Source organism: Serinus canaria, chromosome 26 (genome assembly GCF_022539315.1).
Source record: "Serinus canaria isolate serCan28SL12 chromosome 26, serCan2020, whole genome shotgun sequence".
In the NCBI taxonomy this organism is placed as follows: domain Eukaryota; kingdom Metazoa; phylum Chordata; class Aves; order Passeriformes; family Fringillidae; genus Serinus; species Serinus canaria.
Window position 1 is genome coordinate 1,048,870 of NC_066339.1, and position 18,737 is coordinate 1,067,606.

At 42.6% G+C, this 18,737-nt stretch overlaps 1 protein-coding gene across 2 annotated transcripts in view; it reads right to left on the minus strand.

Moving 5' to 3' along the window:
• The window catches only part of IPO9 (importin 9), a 39,504-nt gene that overhangs the window by 11,729 nt on the left and 9,038 nt on the right, over nt 1–18,737 (minus strand). For both annotated transcript variants that reach the window (XM_050985209.1, XM_050985208.1), the window contains 15 exons: nt 17,337–17,398; nt 16,664–16,750; nt 15,528–15,729; nt 15,001–15,089; nt 14,631–14,717; nt 12,494–12,613; nt 8,302–8,402; nt 6,974–7,032; nt 6,339–6,490; nt 5,221–5,319; nt 4,978–5,084; nt 3,606–3,745; nt 1,816–1,975; nt 621–847; nt 290–438 (listed from right to left, as the gene is read on the minus strand). In XM_050985209.1, coding sequence (XP_050841166.1) covers nt 290–438; nt 621–847; nt 1,816–1,975; nt 3,606–3,745; nt 4,978–5,084; nt 5,221–5,319; nt 6,339–6,490; nt 6,974–7,032; nt 8,302–8,402; nt 12,494–12,613; nt 14,631–14,717; nt 15,001–15,089; nt 15,528–15,729; nt 16,664–16,750; nt 17,337–17,398 — 1,841 coding nt within the window. The remainder of the gene's footprint in view (nt 1–289; nt 439–620; nt 848–1,815; nt 1,976–3,605; nt 3,746–4,977; nt 5,085–5,220; nt 5,320–6,338; nt 6,491–6,973; nt 7,033–8,301; nt 8,403–12,493; nt 12,614–14,630; nt 14,718–15,000; nt 15,090–15,527; nt 15,730–16,663; nt 16,751–17,336; nt 17,399–18,737) is intronic.

The following is an 18,737-nucleotide window of genomic DNA, read 5'->3' on the forward strand; positions in this document are numbered from 1 at the left end:
GAGAAGACTGTTCCTGCTGAAAGATGGGAATGTCACAGCAAAATGACTGGGGACGACTGACACTGTGGAGACTAGAAGAAGGCCACAGGAGCAGCTTAAAGCAAACTTTGGAAGCATCTTCCTGCACTTGCAGTTTGCCTCCTCCACAGAGAAACCTCCCGCAGTGACTGAAGCCATTGCTCCAAAGCATGTCCACAGCAGCCTTTCTGCCCTTTGCAGAGCAGCCACCCGAGGTGTTACAGAACGGGGAACATCTCCAGCCCAGGCCATGCCCCACTGAAGCACTTACTGCACACAGCCCTGCTGGGATCTTGTCAGCTGGGGCCTGCATGATGCTGACAAGGGTTGGAATCAGCCTCATCTGCATTGGACCCTGGCAGGCTTCTATTTGAGCTAGCTCCTTAAAAATATCCTGGGCAAGAGAAGCAACAACAGGATCTGGAGAGAGAAAGCATCATTTACTAAAACACACACACACATCTCAATCTTTGCCACCACTATTTTGGCTGGGCAAGGCAGTAATTTTCCCTCTACTACAGGAATGACCACTGATTAAGTTTTCAGCAGCAGGATTCAACAGCAAAACCAAGTGTGCTTTGGGATGCAAGTGGAATGCATACCGTTACTGTACTTGAGGAATATTGCAATGGTGAAGGGGCAGATCTTGTTCTCCATGCTGGCTGTAAATGCTGCATCCACCGTGCACACGATGCACAGTGTCTCCATCACCAGGTTCAGCACCTCGGAGCTGAACTGAGTTGCCAAGTGGATCAGGCCATCCAGAATGCTGGGAAGGAAAGGCTGCAACACGTGGGTGCTCTCAGAGATCTTCAGCTGGTCACAGTAGCTAGATGAGAAATTTGTGATACAAAAATATATAACTAATTTATTGAACTAACTTAAATATATTCCATTCTGGATAATACATAAGGGGTTGTTCCATCCTGTCCATTCTTATTCCTTAAGTTCACTCCTCTAGGACTTCTCTCCTTCAGTCCACTACTGCTTGACCTCCCAGCAGCTCAGCAGGAAGAAGGAGGAAAGCTCTCACCAGAAATCTTCCCTCTGCATTCCACACAAAGCAGAGGTGAGCTGAGTGATGTTAGAAGCTTCTACTGCCCCTCAGTGACAGATCTCTCCTAAGAACTGGCCATTGAAGGAGAAAATGAAAAAAGTCCAGGACAGACACTGCTTACAAAGTGTTTCATTACCATGTTCTACAAGTGAGCTGGTGTGTGATAAAGCAATTTCAGGAATAATTAAGTCATAAATCTCTGATTTTATTTATTCATTAACATTTCAGTGCAAATAAGACAATGTGCTCTGTTTGGAAGTGGTGAACAGTTAGGTTTTAGCAGATTTTTTGTGACTGTTTTTTTTGATATTACACTAATGTTCATCAAGTACAGCAGAACTTCCTTCTGACAAAAATGGGGTAAGAAAATCAAACCCCAAACACTCCTTATTGCTGTGATTGGCTCCATAGGCCTGTATGATGTCAGCCACCTTAATGACCAAAGAGGAATAATCTGGGTTTCATCCTCATGCTTTCCAACAGTACCTAGTGCTGCTCCTCCCTGTGACCATATCCATCACAACACTTTACTGTAGCCAACCTTGAATCTCAATTCCACATTCCTCATTACAGTTATTCTATTTTGAACCTGTTTGCTTACACTTTTTAAGCTGACATCTATTTCATTCAAAGCAAAACCTCCCACAGCCCAGACAGAAATGCCATTTTAACAAACCAGTTTATCAGTGTGATTTACACCCCTGTCCCTGGGGCTATGGAATAGCCCAGGGTTTGCTTACCCCCAGATGGCTCTGACTGCAGAGATCCTGACAGAGGGGGGCTGGGTTTCATGCAACCCACTGACAGTGGCTTGCAGGAACTGCTGGATGAGCTCTGGTGACATGGCCACGGTGAAACGGCTGGCGGCCCACAGGGCCCGGCCCAGGAGGAAAGGAGACACTGCAGCAAAACAAAAACCTCAGTTGTTTCAGAATAAGCTTTGTGAGTGTAAAATCGCAGCTGCTTCCATCGATTATTGAAAATCCTGTCATCCCAACGGGAAAACACTGAAATGTGACACAAAAGACAAGTGTGCCAGCATATAAAGAACTTTTGTTCTTGGGCAGAATCTGGTTTATTTTCTTAGTTATTCCATAGAGTAATTTCTCATTTATTAAAAAAACTCCTCCCTTCAACTATTTACACTTAAATTTGTTCATGACTGGACAAAAGCAAAGGAAGAGAACAGAGGCTTTGCCACCAATTCCCATTTATCCAGCTCAATATTCTGTCCCCAGCTGAAGAAAGCAGCATCTTAGGGAGAAGCATTAGAATAACAGAGCTCACACCCAGGGACCTTCCACAGATTACATTATTAGTTTGCAGCCATCACCCTGCAGTTACAGAATGAATTTCTGTGGTTCACCAGCACCACAGAAGCAGTGAACATTCATTATCCACACTCACCTGCTTGTACTCACTAAGGTATGATATATCTTTATCACACTAAATCCTGCTGCCTTTTCAGACCATGAATCTCCTTACCTATCTAGTCTGGCCTCAAAGTGATGATGCTCTCTGTTCCTCAGTATCTTTACTGCCATTATTTATGCTCCTGCAAGTACTAATTTTAAGATGAGGACATAAAACACTCTGTGCAAGATGCACAGCAAGAGAAGAGCTTTGTTTCTTAAGTCAGTATCATAAAACACAACATTTCTTTGTCTGTACCATTACTGACCATTAAATGGATATCCTTGGAGAGCCATCAACACACTGACTCCGGGAGCCCTTCTAAAGCACAGCAGCTCATTTACAACCCAATGCCACACATGTAAATGAATGTAAATATATGTAAATTGCTGAGGTCGGTTTCTTACATGTATTGCACACTATGCACTTTGCACACTAGTTCTTCACCCAACATTAACACAAAGAAAAGAAAAAACCCTTCTTTGTAAAGGGCTAAATAGGTGTTTCTTTGATGAAAAACTGGGGAACCAGTTTTTTCTACACTGACAACTCAATGTAGACTCATCAATGACGCCCACATTAATGCCATAAACTTCTAAAATTTTAATTTGCAAAGACTTTTGAGGTCTGACTTTCAATAATTCCTCTGATTTTCTTGCACACTGATGTAAGATAACACAGAGAGCAAAATCCTGCTGAATTCCCAATAAGAATCCCATTTAGCCAGGAGCATTATTTGAATTCATGTGCTACAACTAGTGTCAGCCTCAGCATAAAACAAATGGGATGACATGGTGCAGCAAGAATTCTGAAGGCAGTTAAACAGTGCTGATGACTTTCCCAGGAACAGACACAAGACATCAGAACAGCTATTTTCCACCCAGCTCCTCCAGCCCTACAGGCTCATGCATCCAGCCAACAATGAGATCCAGCTGAAAGCACAGTCCCACAGGAGGACTTACACTAGACCTGGGAGCATGTGGGAACTCTCAAGATTTATTTTTTTCACATGAGCAAGGTGCATAAGTGCATTTCCCAATCCCTCATGCACACATCACCTGACTGACTCATCAGAGACTCTCAGCAGTTACTCCTAGGGATGCAGGGTCCCACATACCTGAAAGGTTGAGGTCTGCCAGGACCACATTTGTCAGGAAGCCATGCATATCAAAGTGTATTCTCCCATTCTTCACACTGTCTGTAATTATAGACTTGACTGAGCCCAGGGCCAACATACAGGCTTCATGTATTTTCCACCTGCAAAACAGTTCAGATGCTTTAAGACTTTCCTCTGTCATGACTCAAGAAATAAATACATATTCTGAAGTGAAGTCACAAGTAGTTTTCTGGTCTAAGCTATGACAACTATTTTCTTGATCCCAAAAGAGAATTTTAAAAAGCCCTTAAAGAGATTAACATTCACAAACTGCAAGATGGGGGCTTGGAAACTCCCTCAGGATGGGCAGCATTCTCAATAATTTCCTAAAATATTGGAGGAGTAGTTGTTACTTGTACCAATTTTGTTCTCATAATAAAAAAGAACCTCTTCCATGAAAGCTTGTGTTCCAGCCATGCCTTCATAATTTATGTGCAGAAGCACTGGGATACCCAGTAGACTAAAGGTTTAAGAACATCTAATTTTGCATTAACATTTTGTTAATTATGATGATATAGAACTCTGTGCAAGTACACTTCTCCTCAGTTTTATTTGTGAAGCCAAGACCTACTTTGCTGTTTCTCACAACTGAGGCAGATGGGAACCTAATGTCTGATTTTGCAGCCATTCCACTGCTGCTCATTATCAGAGGGGATCCTCTGACACTAACATTCAAAATAAACACAAACACTGAACCAATGCCCTGTAAAACCAGGAGAGAATCACTGGACCAGCAACCAGGTACTCCTGCAGTGCAGTTTTCTTCTTCTATCCCCAAATAGCATTAAAAACTGCAACTCAGAAGTTATAAAATTGAACACATACATCTGCATACAGCACTACTCGACATCAAGTAAAAAAAATTTTTTTTTACATACATACATACACATATATATATATTCCTGAAAACTTTATCCCAATTAACTGAACATTAGTTATTGCAAATTTCTCTTCTGATTTTCTGTAAGTAATTATCATTTCCCATGAGATGTTTTAAGGAACACCAAGCTCTAAAGGGAGGGAGCCTTGGCACAGATAACTTGTGCTAGGAACTACCCAAAGTATTCCACATGAAGATTTCACCATCTGGCTCAAGAACTACCATACTTTCTTTTTCTTCTTCTAATCAGAGCTCTCCAGCTCCATCTTTGCTCTTCAGCAGCATTGTCACAAATGAAATGTGATTAAATCATGGTGCAGCCAGTGCTGCAGATGGGCTCGACACCCATCCCAGCACTGTCCTTGCCCCGGCCCAGCACTGTCCCCTCCCCAGCCAGCACTGCCCCCTCCCCAGCCAGCACTTTCCCTTCCCCTCCCCGCCCCAGCCCCTCACCAGTGCTCAGCACCGCTGTTTTTAGCCTGCTCAGCTTCCTGCAAATGCCTCGTAGCTGCTGCAGCCAGAGCAGTTGCACTCTCATTCTGGAAATCAGCAGCCACAGCCTGTGCACAAGAAAATGGTAACACTCATTTGTATGGACTGTTAAAAGTTGTCCTTTTCTCTAAATGCCCCTCCTGAGGGTAGGTTTGATGCTTGTTATTACTACTTCAGTATCTAAATGTGGAATATGTTTCATACCAGCAGGAGATCCTGAGCAGCAATTCTCACTGTGTAGGAAAATGTATCATCATCTTCATCTTCCACAAACTGCTGTGGATTGGCAGTCCAAACCTTAATCTAGAGGAGACAAAAAGGATAGGGCAGCTGAGAATTCAGGACACCATCAGTGAAAGGCAGCTTTTCTGTTCCCTGCAACCTGTTTTGGAAAACAACTTCCAGAATTTTTCTCTGCCATAAAAAGTCTTCATCCTCAACTGATTTTTCTTCTATTCCATTGGATAAACCTTTGAAAAGAAGAAACTCTCTTTGTTCTGAGCTCATCTTGCTCTTCTTCCCCTCATTTGAGATCATTTTGACAGAACCAATGACTGACCTGGAATCAATGCTATGCATCTTTATTTTTAGATGAGGAATGGGGGAAGCAGATAAATCTTTTAACAGAGTGCTTGTTTTTATGCACGTCTACTTAAACTAAAAGATGATGGTTGTCACACTTGAGAGGCCAGGAGCTATGCAGAATTTCAGTACAAATATTTCACCCTACTAGCACAACATTTTTGCTCTCAAAGAAAGCTGTTTATTCCTTTCAGCATGAAAATCCTCATTTTCACAGCACATGGAAGAATGAAGGAAAAAAGCCTGAAAGAGCTGAGGCTGTTCAGTCTGGAGAAGAGTCCAGGAGGACCTTGTAATTGACTTTAAAATAAAGCCCTTTTACCAGGACCCCAGGACAAGGGCGAGATGGTAGGTTTAGATTACAGAAGAAATTCCTTACTAAGGGATGCTGAGACACTGGATATATTGCCCAGGGAGGTTGTCAATATCCCATCACTGAAAGTGTCCAAGGCCAGGCTGGATGGGGCTTGGTGCAACATGGGATAGTGGAAGGTATCCCTGCCCAGGGCAAGGAGTGGAACAGGATGGGCTTTAAAGTCCCTTGTGAACCAAACCCTTTTGTGATCTGTGATTTACTGTCCACCTTGTACCTTTCTGGATCCTCTAAGTGCTGCCACAGCAAAGTGATGGAACAGCTTGCTAGACTACAGCAGCTTCCACGCACTGAAACTCTTCCCAGGACACTTGCTGGTTTAAATCTCTCATTTCCTTTGTTTGCTACACAACACAAAGATGCTCACCTGCTCCTCTGTGATCTGCATGTAAAGTAGGATGTAATAGATCAGGTCTGGCAGAGCCTTCTTCACAGTGCTCTTAAATTTGTTGTTTTCCAACAAGGCGTGAACAAATTCAAATATGCTGAACACCAGATTTTCAAAGCCCAGAACTTCACCTAACAAAGTGGAAAAAACAAAAAAGAACATGACTGAATATGCCCACATACAAAAATGGATGTGAAAATAATTATAAACTGTCAGCTTCTCTGAGCCGATATTTATTAATTCTCTTGGACTAGCAAGTGCAGCAGCAGCCCCAGGAGGATTTCAGACTTCATCACTTTCTGCTCTCTTCCCACCACACACCCCTCATTGAAATTTATCAAGCTCAACCTAAAATCTATTTGATTTTCTTCTGTCCCACTACTTTTACCTCAAAATTGTTGCCAACCTCACTCTTTGAGCCATTAGAAAACTTAAATTGTGTGCCTTCATTCAACACAATCACAAGTAATTTGCAAAGAAGTGATGGACACCCTTCTAACATGGTAAATGCACCTTTAGCACAATTTCCCATGGTGTTTCAGTCACTGTTTTGACAGTAATATTTAGGTAAATCCATTCCTCTTCAAATAGCAATGTGAAGTGCAAGTTCTTACCATCAGAATCCACAGGATCCTCCACCTCTTCTGTGTAATTTACTTCTGTTCTCACATAAGTGAATGGAGTTAAGGAAATGCTTTTTTCTAAAGAACAACATCTATTTTGGAAGCAGTCTGTTCCTGTCTTAAAATTTCTGGTAACTTGGGAAAGTTTCATTCTTTAAAAAGCCTTTGATTTTGTGTAGAATCTTGTGCTTCAGGACATAGAGACAACAACCCCAGGAGCTCCTGGCTTTGTGCACTGGCCAAGTTCAAAGACCACTTTCCACAGACCACTCACACATCACTTCAGCACATCTTTTTTATTATTTGATTAACTTAGATCAAACTCACCAAGGTAACCCAAAACTTCATTTTTGTTAACTTTGCAAGAACAGAACCCCCAGACTCATTCTTTCAGGGGATGTGAACCAATTCAACACCTCACTGCTGCCCAAGGGGGAGGAACTATCCCATGTTCCCACATCCTACCATGGATTGGCTCTGCTCCCTACCAAGCTTCTCCACAAGCACCAGCCCTGGGAAATGACAGAAAACTAACCTGGGGATAAGAAGGAAGGAGTTTTCTTTGCAGATGGTGAACTGAAGATCCAACAAGTACCAGAGCAAACTCAAGAAAAGGAAGAACAAGACTCTCCCCTTTTGCAAAAAAAAGCCCATTTTGTTTGCCCATACCAAAAGACTGTAGTGGGAGTCAGGACAGGAGAGGGAGAAATACACCACTGAAAATCCAATAAACAGCTCCTTGTATTTTCATAGGTTCACAAAACAGATTGGGTTGGAAGGGATCTTAAAGATCATGTAGTTCCAATCTCCTTGCCATGGGCAGGGACACCTTTCACTGTATTTGAACAGGGGTCTGAAAAACAATAAGGAGAGGTTTGAATTGTCAGTTTTCAAGTACTGGACAATGCACCCACAGACCACTCTGACACAGCTGGTTTGAAAATTCAAATGACAAATCAGCTTCTGCAGCAAGTGCAGTCAGACATTAGTTCTGCTGCAGCAAGGGGTACTGCTGGTTCTCCTTCTCCTAAAGTTTTACACTGTGACCAGCACCTTTTTAAGAAGATTATTTTTACCAAAAAGTACCAGAAGCAATACAGAGCTCGTGGCAGTTCTACAGAGCACATGCCTCAATCAGCATACATTTTAAGGAAAAAGAAACTTAATGGAGCCTCCGGAAGTAACAGCAAGATCCTGTTTTGTCTGGCAGGGCACAGCACTCCATGAATTGTGGTTCTCCATCAGCCAGGTCATTACTGGGTATGAGACTGAGTTTGTCTCATTTGATTCCAGGTAAACACCTTCACTACCAAGGATATAAAGCAGCACTTTCCGTAAGGGTGTTCCAGACGATGGGCAGGATCTGCTGCATTGATGAAATCATGTGCTTTGGGTAGTTTTTCACAAGTGCTGTCACAGCCTGGAACCAAAAAGAGCATCAGTCAAAAGTGAAACTGGGAAAGCCATCAACACACTCAAATCACAAGCTGCTGTTTCATTAACAACTAAGATCATCCAAAGGCTCCCTGTTGCTGAGTTCACCTCTCACTCCTGACCACACAATCCCCTCTCTTGCTCAAACACTCACCAACACACTTCTCTGCGTGTTTCTTCTTTGGCAGAGAAGCAAAGGGATAACACAAGATGTGTCACTCTGGAGTGAAGACAATGCCATAACCCAGTTACATGGGTTTGGAAATGAGTCTGGCAGGTGTTGGAAGGAAGCATTACAGAAAAGTAATGCTGAAGTCTCCAGGAAAAAAGATTATGCAGGTGCTGGCAAAGGATGTGAATCTCATCTTCAGGACTGCTGCAAACTCAACACCCTGCCTAGGGCCATGGGAGCATCCAAACAGACTTGTTCCATATGCCACTCCATATGAGCCCTAGGTAAATGTTTCCAACCAACTCTGCAGGAAGAGCTGCTGGAGTGCTAAGGGAGCTCCTCAATGGCTCTGCAGTTGTAACAATAGGAAGCTGCATTTGCAAGGTCACCACAGTCCTGCACAGCAAGTCATTAAAAAACAGAGCACTCTCCTGTCAGATGTTGTATTTCAACCCCTGGCCCCTCATTCTGCCAATTCCCACTGCTTGTCTGAACTCAAAGAACTGCTTCACAGATCCTCTGCCAATCCCCACGTATTGCTCTACCACCTGTTAATCCTTCAAGAAAGCCCTTATCCTTCTCTCTTCAGAGCACTGCTCCTTCAAGTCACTCTATCAAAGCCTTTTATTGCTTCTCTTCCTGTCTGCATCTTTAAATAGAGAAAAAATCCCTAAATTTTTGGATGAAAAGCTTAAAATACACACTAGAGAGCACGCTAAAGTTGACTGTCAGTCAAAGTTCAGCAGTGGCAGGTGAAGTACCTTGTTCATAAAATTGGGAAGTTTGTCCCAAGACACAGATCCCACCTTACCTTCCATCCAAGAACAAAGAGGTTATGATTAATTATTTTTTCTAACTAGTTATTTGTTTCGGTGTCAGGAAAAATGTAAGCATAACTTCTCTGGCCCACAGGTGTTGAACAGCTTATAACACAAATGAAGAAGCATAACAGCAAGGCTGAAAGATACTCTGATTGTTGGCTAATTGGTGTTCCTGATATATTACTGCACACTAAGTACACCATTGTATTCCAATTTGTATGCCGCTATTGTGAAATCTGCCTTAAATCTGTCCCCTGTCATGTTTAATCAGTCTGTTTCTCTCAAAACAATCAATAGTAGCATGTTCAACACTGGAATTAGGATTCAAGAATTGCACAGTTGCAGCTTATTTATCCTTAGAGACACCAATTTAATTCATGCTGAACTATCAAACACAACAGTAAACTACCCCATGGGTATTTCCTTCTAGTCCTCACACTTGGTATTTTTGTTGTGGCAAAACCTCCTATCTCCTCCAAGAATAAAAGGCCCTGATTTTCTGCTGATAACTGCTTAAAAACTTGTAACCATTCTGGGAACAACTTGGGACACCATCAGTGGTTCCCCATGATGTGATCCAAACCATTCACTCCCCTAACCAAGATAACTGTCCCAGCAAATCAGGCAGAGGTGCACAGGGCAATAGCATTCCTTAAAGCTTCTGCCACTGTCCTGCAGAACATTCTGACACGAACAGCACAACAGTTTAGGTCAGGACTGCCTCTGACTTTCATCAAGAACTCCATGAACCTTGGAGTACAAAGCTCTCAAGTGACAGTAAGGGAAAAAAAAAGTCTTCCTATCATTTGCCGCACAGCACTTCATTAAGGAAAAGAAAATGGAACTGAGTTTGCATCTGGTTGAAAATGTGCTATAAAAGTCTCAATTCCCTCTTCCATTGCTTCAGCTTTTCAAGGGGTTCCTGTAATGACCTCATCTGTAGAGCTGGTTTAAATAATCCCCTAAGGTTTCTTACTTCTGCATTACAATGACTATAAAATCCACTTCTCTGGAAGTGAAGGCAATTCACCTGAATCCTTTATTCCTCAGAAAATTACTATCATCAGCTTAGAAACCTTAAGTTACAAAACCATGAATTGCCTTAAGTCAACAGCCAGAACACTCATATCTTCAAAAAGAGCCTCCTACAAACCACTTGTCAGCAGATCTCCTGAATTTCTCTGCTGCCATCGATGCCACCCAATACACACCAGTGTATTCAGATCCAAACCCTCTTGTGCTGCACCTCCCCTGCAGAGGCCAAAGGCAGAGCCCCTCACCCAGCTAAGGAGCAGACCAACAACAAGGTGACATTTCCTAAGAGACTTTCCCAGCCTGTCACATTGTTCAAGAACCTCCTGGTGGGACCAGTGCTGACATACCCATGCAAAGAGCCCAATGTCAGCAAGCACTTACTTAAATAACAGAAAAGGCTGCAGAATGCATGGATGGAATGAGAACAGAACTGGCCTGGCCTGGTTTAAAGTGAAGCCATCAGTTACAACTGCTTTCTGTGGAGGCTGAAAAATACCACTACTCATTAACAATTCCAATGTGAGTATCTGGAGTAAGAGATCCAAATATTCTTAAGCTGCACCCTGTTCAAATTGAGATGATACTCTGCAGTGTTCCTTTCATGTTGCTGTTCCTATAAATCACTGCCCCAGGAATCCCAGTGCGCAGGCAACAGAAACGAAAAAAAAACCCACAAGAGACATTCTCTCAACAAAAACTGCCAGCATCCTTCCCCAAACTGCTTTCCATTAGTGCTGCACAGCTAGAACTGCTCTCGTTCCTAGAGTACGAGACATGCAGCCCCTCACTGAGAAGCCACAAGATGCAGACCAGTACTGCTGCCTTGAACAGGACTGAGACAAGTTCCACAAGACAGAGCTCAGGATCTGCTGCTTTGTGTAATACAATTGCACCCTCCCAGCATGTATTTTCATTACTTCAGGGCTGGAATATTGGGGGACACAAAACAGATGATGGACTTTGGACCTGGTTAACATAAGAGATTTGATAACAGGATGCCTTGGCAAAAGCAAACGGAGCTTTGAAAATGAGACTTGTGTTGCAAAAAGATTCAATCAAACAGGTTTACTGGATAAAGAAAATCCCATTAAACTCTGCAAGCAAGAGATGTTGTTATATGCATAAGTTTGTGTAGGTGATTTTAACCTAATCACTGTAGTACATATTACTAGTCTCCCTAAAATAGCATATAAGCATTTGTATCCCACAATAAAATCGGATTCTGATCACTGAGTCAGTCTCCCTGTCTCTCTCCATTGCCGACACTTCAGCACAAAGCTGGTCATCCTGACTTTTCACACTTGTCTTCAATAACTTCCTTATTGCTTTCTTCATGGAACTGAATGGGCCTCAGTGCCCAATCTCAGAAACCTGTAGACTGACCTGAGTGTTGCTCATGCCAGCACACAGGCAGGGAAATTAAAGATCTGGATTTGATCCTGCAACTGATGCTTTTGGCTCTTTGTTCTCCCATGCTGCAGGCAGCACACCCTACAGCTTCAGTGCTTTCCAAGCTGTTACAGGGGTCTGCACTGGCCCTCGTCCCCATGCACACAGAGCTCTCCAATCCAATCTCCTTTCTACAGGAAAGCAGCACAGTACAAAGACCTTCCATCTCTCTTTCCCAGAGATCATTTAGCATTGAAGAGCAGGCAAGTTCCAGAAAAGCACGTGCACTTAATAAGCTTTTACAGCTTCACTGCAGCAGAATTCTGCAGCACCTTTAGAAAAGATTGGTATTTAACTATAGGTTATGATGTCCAAGGCATATCCAAGAAACATTAGATCAACAAATGATAGAGACAGATGGTCCTACGGACCAGATTCCAGTGGTTCATTTTACAGACAGATCCTCATGGATCTCATCATAGGTATCTTTAGTACAAGTGAACAACTTGTTTCACTGTTGATGGTGCTGGGGACAAAAGCCTTCACTGCTCATCCCATGAGCATACTGCAAGATGTGCCACTTGAGTTTGCTTTCCAGCACATCTGAGTGTGTGTTGGTATTCAGTTCTTTCTCCACTTAACCAGCCCTAAGTGACTCACCTTTAAAACTTCCATCTTAAACCCACTGTCCGATGTTGGTCCATCAGGCATCTGCAGGGCCTGGACAAAGGCTTCTGTGAACTGCTGCACCACAGGAAAAATCAGGACCTTGGCAGCACCCTGGTTACAGACAATGCAAGCACAGCTGAATACCAGATACAGAACCCCCACACCTGACAGGTAAAGCACTAGAAGCAACAGCAAATGCACTTTTCTGTGATGGCGTTCACAGGGGTCTCAGGATGAGGGAAGAGATGAGAATGTTGACTCTATGTTTTAGAAGGCTTATTATTTTATGATATATATTATATTAAATCTATACTAAAAGAATAAAAGAAAAGATTTCATCAGAAGGTTAGCTAAGAATAGAAAAAGAATAAAAGCTTGTGTCTGAGACAGTCTGAGCTAGCTGGACTGTGATTGGCCATTAATTAGAAACAACCACATGAGACCAATCACAGATCTACCTTGCATTCTAAAGCAGCAGATAATCACTGTTTACATTTTGTTCTTGAAGCCTCTCAGCTTCTCAAGAGAAAAAATCCTAAAGAAAGGATTTTTCAGAAAATATCATAGCTACACTTTTCTGTTACAAAATAGAGAAATTCATGGCAACTGCAGAATATTGCAAAGTCACATTAAAGCTGTTTCAGACATCACTTGGGCTCTCTCTTTAGGTAAGGAAGGAACTAAGCTCATCTGAATCCCACTCCCCAGAACCCCACAGCACAGGCTCCCACAAAACACACACTTACATGCAACTTATCACTTTGGAGTCTCAAGAGAGATCCAGACAATCCAGTCTGGAGAGCCCCAGGAGCAGTGCCCACACCATAATTTCATTTGATGAGCTGAATCCTGCCCTGCACCCCAGCACCCCCAGGCTTCAAAACCAACCTGGGGTGGCTGCATCACACACACAATCACCCTAAACCTTAGGGCTGGCATTTATTTCCCTGCAGAGCCTCCATCTCCCAAACCAAACAAGCTGAGTATCAACAGCTGGCCTGAAAATTAACAGGATGATTCTTCCTAGGAAAATGCAGCAAGTATTTTTCCAGATGTCAGAGCACTCCATAAGCAGTCCTTGGCAGAGCAAGTAATACAGGACCAAAATAATTTTATTGAGATTATTCCTCATAATCCATAGCCAGGACAGCAAAGTCCTATGTTTAAATCAATTAGGAAATGCCATTTATAAAAATATTCCCGTTTTATTTTATTTTTTTAAAGTAAAATTTCAATAGAAAACGTTTAGTATTCAATGTAAAGGACACTTTCAGCCCTTCTCCAGAACAAGAGTAGGGAGTTACTACTATCTCTTAGATACTGGTATCAGCTGCATGATACAGTGCATGAATTACCTTGTCATGGCAGTACAGATACAATGTAATTACCAGAACTTCCAAAAGTCTGCACTGGATTGCTCCCTGTGCAAACAGGGAGGGAACAGCCACTAGACCGAGAGTCACCCTTCCCTATCCTCACACCCCAAAAAGTTTAAAATAACCATTTCTTGTCTGGGAGTGCTGGAAAAGCCACTTGTCAAAGGCCATTTACAATGCAGATGTGCTCAGTTAGAGGCAGACAGCAGACTCATGTCTAAAGCTGCTTGACTGCTGTGTTTGTTTCTTCACAGCTATTCTTCCAAAACTGGGCTGGGTTTGGCTTCCCCCACTCCTTCAGGAACACAAGGCCCAGGCACCTCCTGAAGCATGGGGTGAAGCTCCAGGAGGGAACCAAAGCCTTGCCCAAGGGTCCCCCCATTAACCAAGGCCTGGCAGGTGACTGGGACACGGCTCAGCTGAAGGCTGGAAGCTAAGTTACAGATTTATAAACAAAGAGATAATACTCCATCTCCTCCCCATGCTGACTCCCCCCTTTCCTGAGCCCTTACAAGCATGTCTGTTGATAAACCATAAATTAACCTTAATTATGGAAACCAAGTCCCACTATCAAGGCATGCATGTAAAGCAGGGAGTCAGCTACTTTACATGCAATAAATTACAGCCTCTTCCCCCGAATTCCAGCTGACACAGCACGTAATTCCCCAGTGTTTCATTTCCATATTAACAATTATTTAGAACCTCACTCAGTTTGAATTCAAAACATATTGTATGTCGAGTTAAATTCTTGCCTTTTCCAGCTCCTCCATGTTACAGATCATGTGGGCACACGTGGTAAATATCTCCACCGCGCGTGACCTCGTGCGAATCCCATAGACCTAGACAGAAGTTAAACATCAGGAACACAACATTCTTCTTACACAAGATACTTCCTTTAATGATCTTTTAATTGTGTTTCATTTTTGCTTTAGCTTTATTCTCTTATCATTGGCTTCAACTTTTCTGTTGAAACATTAGCTGCCATCAACATTAGCTGCCATCAATTACTTAAGTCTAACTCATACTTACAGTATGACTTAAACATTAAATCTGCAGTTTCTCTGTTCCAAGAAACATTCCCACTAATTTCATCCAATACCAACCTCACTGTGAAGATCATACCTCTGCCATTGTGAAAATTTTGTACATCTCTGGAAGAATAACTGGAGCTACAAGCGGCATCTGGATGTCTGTCACTTCTCGGGTAAATTCTAAAAAATGGAAAAAAGGAAGAGAAGTTCTTATACGAAATCCAATTTGTAAGGAACAGCAACAATAGAACCATTGGGAAACATTAAATGAATTGAAACATGCTGATTTGCACTTCACTAGACTAGGGTCATCTGATCGAACTGAGGCAATCCTCAAAGGCAAGCAGAAAAATATCACACTAAAAACTGCAGGTATCTGGAAAACAGTGTGTTACAGCCAAAGTCCTTGCTGAGCTCTAACCTGCAGCAGAGCACCTCCTTCCCCAGCTCTCATGACACCTGCTGAGCACAATTCCACAGCCAGCAACAGGCATCATGGGAAGAGAGGAAGAAAATTCTGATTTCTTCAATTTGGATGGAATGTGACAAAATACTGGCACAAGGAAAAGACTAAACAGCTTCCTAGAGCAGCCTTGCCCAGGCACGGCACCCACAGACCTGTGAGCACCCTCATGGCTCCGTGCACTGCGTTGACATCGCCGCTGACCAGCATCTCCATGAGCAGGTTGAAGAGCTCGGGCCAGGCCTCGGGCCAGTCCCAGTGGGCGATGGCTGACACGGCGTAGGCGACGCTCGAGCGCACCTTGCTGATGGACTCCCGCAGCCCGTTGGGCAGCAGCTCCCTGATAGCCACTTTTGCCTGTAGGAAACAACAGCATTCAGAACAGAGCCACAGCCACAGCACAACCTAACTAAAAAAAAAAACTAGACCTATGACTGCATCCTGATATTGATTCAATGCTGGTTTTATAAAATGAACATCCGGGAGACAAAACCACTCTTGCATACACCCTGTAATTTTTTAGGGAAGACTGCATGGTGTGTTTTAACATAGCATCATCTCACACACAGCATCAGACAAGCACAGAGTAAAGAGCACACAGCTGCAACTACACAGGATGTACAGATCTACATGGAAAACATCCAGAATTAGCTGAGATAAATCCCAGTTCCAGTGTCAGGGACTATGTTTGCTTACTTTGGAAGATTTCAGTAAACAAGAACAGTCACCCAGCCCTGAAGGGACAGGAAAAAACAAAAGCCACTTCTGGGACATAATTCAAGCAATTATCTCTGGATGGGATGAATCATATTCTAGATATGAAAGATGCTCCAGTCAACAGTCAGAGTGGAAAGGGCTGGAATCTCTGGCCATCTTAGCTGTTAAATATTCGTGCTGAACAGATTCTCAATGAAACCCAGCAGCTTTAAACTAAAATTTGTCATGGGAAAATAGATGTATAACATAAGATTTAGCAAATCTCCAGAAAAAGACTGCCAGAATCAGTATTTGTGAAACTTAGGAAGCAGCTTTTCTTCTAGTCTTGTTCTGAGAGAAACAGGAGCATTGTGGCTGAACTTTCCCTACAGGAAGCAGCCCAAGCTTCTCAAGCCCAGTGTCATTTTAAGCAACTGAAAACAGATTTTTGAAGTGCAAAATGTCGAAAAACCTTAACTGAAGCCATTAATCCTCAAAATACAAATGAGCACTGGTATTTCTTTAACTGTCTAAAGAATTCATATTCTTCATGGATAAAGTGTTTCAAACCAGATAATGTGAAACCAATTCTTACCCTTTCTGTGGTCTCTGGAGGTCTAAACTTTTCAGACTGAGAGCACCAGTGAGTTTCCACATACTGTTTGAGAATAACGGACGCCAGCTGTATCAGGAGAGAGGTCAGGAATCAGGGACATAGCCTGGAACCATTGCAAGGATCACCTCTGACCCATTTGCTCAGCCTCCTGTCCCATCATGCTTCTTTTAGAGGGGCATCAGGACTTGCCAAAAATGCTAAAATTCCATTAAACGGACCACAAAGTTACTGTGGTAAAAAGAACTGCTGGGTATCCACTGAGCAGCAATGGCCTGCATAGCACAGACCAAAGGCAGCAGCTCTAGAAAGGCACAAGATTCAGGTCACAAAGTAACTAAAGAAATACAGAAGCAAAACTTTCTTTCAAGGAGGAAAACACCTACAGAAAAAGTTTCTACAAAGAGAAGCCACACTCCTGCTTGCTGATGTCTACCACCCACCTCCTAAGTTGTGTCCATTTCCAGTACAGTATTGTCTCAGCACCAGGTTTATTAAGTAAAAAAAAAAAAAAAAATTCAAAAAATGTTAGAGTATAGATGAAAGAAAGACTCAGAAAGCTACTTCCAATTTTTCACCTGAAAACATGGAAGAATATTTTAAAAAGCAAGGAAATCTCCATCTAAATTCTTTCTGTAGTTCCAGGAAAACTCACCTGCCGGATGGCCAGAGCTCCCTGAGGATCCACAGTCAGTTCTGCTAAATGAACACCAAATTCTGCAAGGGAAAAAACCAAATATTTGTATTCTAACTTTTATTGCCACACAGCAAAATTCATCAAGATTTTTGGAGAAGGACATCATACCAATTGAGTGACTCATATGCAGGAAGGAGAAGGCAATTCCAAAGCACAACTATTCAAATAAATCATAAGCATTAATTCTCCCCTGTGCTCTCCACAAAAATTTCTTTTTTTTTCTTGGCATCTTATTTTCTTCTCTCATGGGCAAAAAATTTTGCAATGCAGGCTTATAACAAGCAAATTATTTAAATACATATATAAAAGTCTTATCTACAACGTAAAATCATTACTCAAGTTTCTACAGGAGAGATGCATGGAAAAGATCCAGGATGGAGTAAGACAGCAGTAGACTGGCAGACAGCAGTCCCTTTTTGGACACCCTGGGCTCATCCACAGGGATGTACATCACTTCAGCTGTCCCAGCCCTCACTCCACCACTGCCCAGGACACACCAAACACCCTCCTGAGCAAAGCCTGCCCAGCACAGTGACACCAGCACTGCCTGAACAACCCTTGGGGCTGTGGGACCTTCTCCTGCGAAGAATCTGTCTAGAAAAAAGCAAGAGCTTTTTGTAGCTTCTTGCCAAGCAAGCTCCATGACAAAGGCAAAATTCAAACACTTGTAACAATCCTGTTGATGCTGAGCACAGGAAATAAAAGCCTGGAAGAGCAGCTGTTCTGGTATGGTAAATCCATGCAACTCAATAAATTTGCGTAAAATTGCAATTTTAAGTTCCAGGCAGCTGATAACTGTCCTAAATACTTCATCTAATTTCACTAGTCTGCTTAAGAAACACATTTGTGATGTTTTAGCTCTTAGAAGCTGTGGAGCAGAAGTTATGCCCTAGGGTCCTGTCAGCACACCCTGCCTCCTGCAGACAGGCTAAACGTGCTGACAGCATCCCTGACAAACACAGACTAAAAATTCTTCTCAAAAGGAATTCTGTGACTTCCCTCAGCGGCACATCTGAGTGCTTTCACAAATGGCTGAGTGTCTCCTAATACCCTCCTCACTGCTAAGAGGCTTTTCTGGGTTGGGAGATAATTGCCTCTCACTTTCCACAGCACACACTGAACATACCCAGTTCCTTTACTCTTTCTTCATAGATCATGCATTTAAGAAAGAGGAAAATAACCCTCTTATCCCAGCTGTGAAAGCAGGGAGACTCATTCCAAGATGTACTTAACATAATACCTCTCTTAACTGAAGCAGTCATTATTCTTATGTGCTATCTGTGATTTCCATGATCAAGTGTGGCATTGCATTTCAGCCCCATCTTTAAAGGGTAAGTTGGAAGGGTATAAGGAGTATAA